The 2,972-nt window shown below is 34.2% G+C and overlaps 1 protein-coding gene across 1 annotated transcript; it reads left to right on the forward strand.

Annotated features, from left to right (window-relative positions):
* Positions 1-634: 634 nt before the first annotated feature.
* LOC111921262 (uncharacterized) lies at positions 635-2,653 on the forward strand. Its single transcript, XM_023916836.3, has 4 exons — positions 635-1,047; positions 1,142-1,215; positions 1,742-1,877; positions 1,962-2,653. The coding sequence occupies exons 1-4, from the start codon at positions 910-912 to the stop codon at positions 2,475-2,477; spliced, it is 864 nt and encodes a 287-aa protein (XP_023772604.1). The 5' UTR covers positions 635-909; the 3' UTR covers positions 2,478-2,653.
* The last annotated feature ends 319 nt before the right edge of the window (positions 2,654-2,972 follow it).

Genomic DNA, 2,972 nt, shown 5'->3' on the forward strand with positions numbered 1-2,972 from the left:
TATATATGAAACAAAACTAGATAATTTAGTAATTTCATTTATGATCCCTTAAAATTCTACAATTGAAATAAATGCCCCCGAAGTTTCATTCCATGTCACATTTTCTATCACTTCAAGAAAAATCCTACACAATTATGGTATAAATTAAGCCGCTAAGTTAACAAACCAACAATCTACGAATGTTTTGCAAAATCTTCTTAAGATATCACACATGAGTTATGTTGTTTCTTTTAAGTAAAGTTTCAAGTTATAACTTATAGGTACTCCTTTATCTCTTATTATGTAATAATTACATACACTTATAAATATGTTAATAAAATATGAATGCAAGTTATAAGTTTTGATCAATTCATATATAGGAGTGATTATTAATTTATTACCAGTTTATAAAACCATGCTTGTTATCAAATTTTTACTAATATATGCAATAAAATGAATATTTAACCAATTTATAAATACATAAATAAATTGATAAATTTTTATAGCATATTAAAAACTTACTTGGTAGAAAACGGCTTTGTACATAAGTGTGAATAATATTCAGGTACCGGAAATAAAATAATGGAAACTTGAGGGACCAAAAGGATACAATTTTGACTTCTTAATTAGAGATAGGGTATGAGATGGAAAGTTTGTTTTAGAGAGAGAAAGAGAGAGACTTCGAATCCACTCGAACGGGTTTTAAAGAACAGGGCAGCTCACTTTGCCACCACTGCTACTTTGTAATCGTAGCTTTCAAGTTCCAAAACACACACACACACACACAAATAGATATATATCATATTGTGTATATAGCACCACGACGTCGCATTGAAGAATCGGATCTTTCACTTTTTGGTGTTTTTGAAGTGCATTTGTTGGAGAAACAGGAAGAACTGTGTAGAACAATCTCGAATTAGGCAAAGAGAAATGGAGAGGAACACGCCGGTGAGAAAACCTCACACTTCAACGGCAGATCTGTTAACCTGGTCGGAAAATCCCGCAGCTGATTCACCGGCTACCGGCTCCGCTGCCTCAGCTGCCCGCTCCTCCGCTCGGTCTCATCAGGTATACACAAATTACTGTAAAAATGTTTCCGTTTCACGATTATATGTTTTCTAAGTTTATTTTGGGAAAAAAAATCTGATTAAATGAACTACAGCCTTCAGATGGGATCAGTAAGGTTGTGTTTGGAGGTCAGGTTACAGATGAAGAAGTCGAGAGTTTGAACAAAAGGTACGAGATCTATTTGTTCCTGTTTCAAATCATTTTTGTTTGAAAAAAAGCCTTGTTTATTTATAATTTTTTGTTGCAGTAATCGAAAATTGTCAAATAAATTCTCAACGATACTTATTTCTATTTATCACTTATGATCCATATCACTGATTCTCGTAATCCCCTTGCTACATATAAAGATCTGCAACCGAAGAGTTCACAGCAGATCTTAATTTATCACACTGTCGAACCTTCAAACCTTCAACAATGAATCTCTGTAATTTTTTAGTTTTAATGCTTCTAGGATCGGATAACATGTCAGATCGAAATGGAAACCTAAACACCAAATCTAATGCAAGATTTGAAATTTAAAGTGCTAAGATAACTCGTGATTTTGCCTTTTTAACTTCTTCTACATGAATTGATTGATTGGATGTGAAAGGATCTTTGACAATTACACTGTCCAACTATTTTCTCTCCATTGTCAATTTCAGAAGCTTTTTCATCTTAAATGTTTACTAAATTCCATTTCTGATTTTCATTACAGGAAACCTGTTTCAGGATACAAGTTGAAGGAGATAACAGGAAGTGGCATATTCGCAGCTGGTGGAGAGAATAACATTGAAGAAACAGATCCATCAAACCCAACTCCAACTAATAAAACTGGATTACGAATGTATCAGGTAAATCTATTTCACTTTTTTACAATTTACACTCTCAATCCCTCAAAAATCACAGATTCTTACTTTTTTTCTTCTTTTAAACAGCAAACAGTTGCTGGAATCAGCCACATATCATTCGGAGAAGAAGAATCAGTGTCTCCAAAAAAAGCTCTTTCTGAAGCCAAACAGCGTGAACTAACAGGAACACTAGACAGTGAATCAGAAGCAAGATTGAAAAAACAAATCTCAGATGCAAAAAACAAAGAACTCAGTGGCCATAACATATTCGCACCACCACCTGAAATCCAACCCCGCCCGTTAGCTGCCCGAGCACTTGCCCTAAGAGAAACCATAAGCATTGGTGAATCTGCCCCAAACCCTGAAGATTCCATGGTGAAAACAGCAAAGAAGATTCCATCCCAAAAGTTTACAGAACTTTCTGGAAACAATATTTTCAAAGGAGATGAAGCTCCTGCAAGTAATGAAAAGTCATTGAGTTCAGCTAAGCTTAGGGAGATGAGTGGGAGTGATATATTTGCTGATGGGAAAGCGGAATCTAGAGACTATCTAGGTGGCGTTCGCAAGCCGCCAGGTGGCGAGAGTAGCATTGCATTGGTGTAGTAGGTATTGTTTCTTCTAACTTTGATTTTACTTTCTTTGAAGATCATATTTTTATTTTTTATTTTTATTTGGTTGCGTTGCTTACTTGGTGATGACAATTATATGTTTGTGGATGATTTGGTAATTTGGTTTTTAGTAGGGTATATGATGAGATATCATTGTGGACTTTTGGCTGATTAGGTGGGTTTTATGTTCATAGTTTATGTGCTTGAAATTGTGTTGATTGTACTTTGCTAATGACATTTTTATATATTTATGCATCTTGTCAAGGTATGGAGATCTTAAAAAAGGTTGTCCCATCAACTTTAATGTGATTTAATATCTTCTTTGTGCTCAATTATAAAAATAACCATATAAGTTGCGACACTAGAAAATTTGACCTCGAGTTGGGCCTTTGTGAATCTCCAAGGACATACATGTTTTAAATTTTTAATAATATATGTTAGGAAAACCAAGCATGAGAAATATATCCCAAATAAATACAATTTCTTTGGT

Source organism: Lactuca sativa, chromosome 9, assembly GCF_002870075.4.
Source record: "Lactuca sativa cultivar Salinas chromosome 9, Lsat_Salinas_v11, whole genome shotgun sequence".
Taxonomy (NCBI): domain Eukaryota; kingdom Viridiplantae; phylum Streptophyta; class Magnoliopsida; order Asterales; family Asteraceae; genus Lactuca; species Lactuca sativa.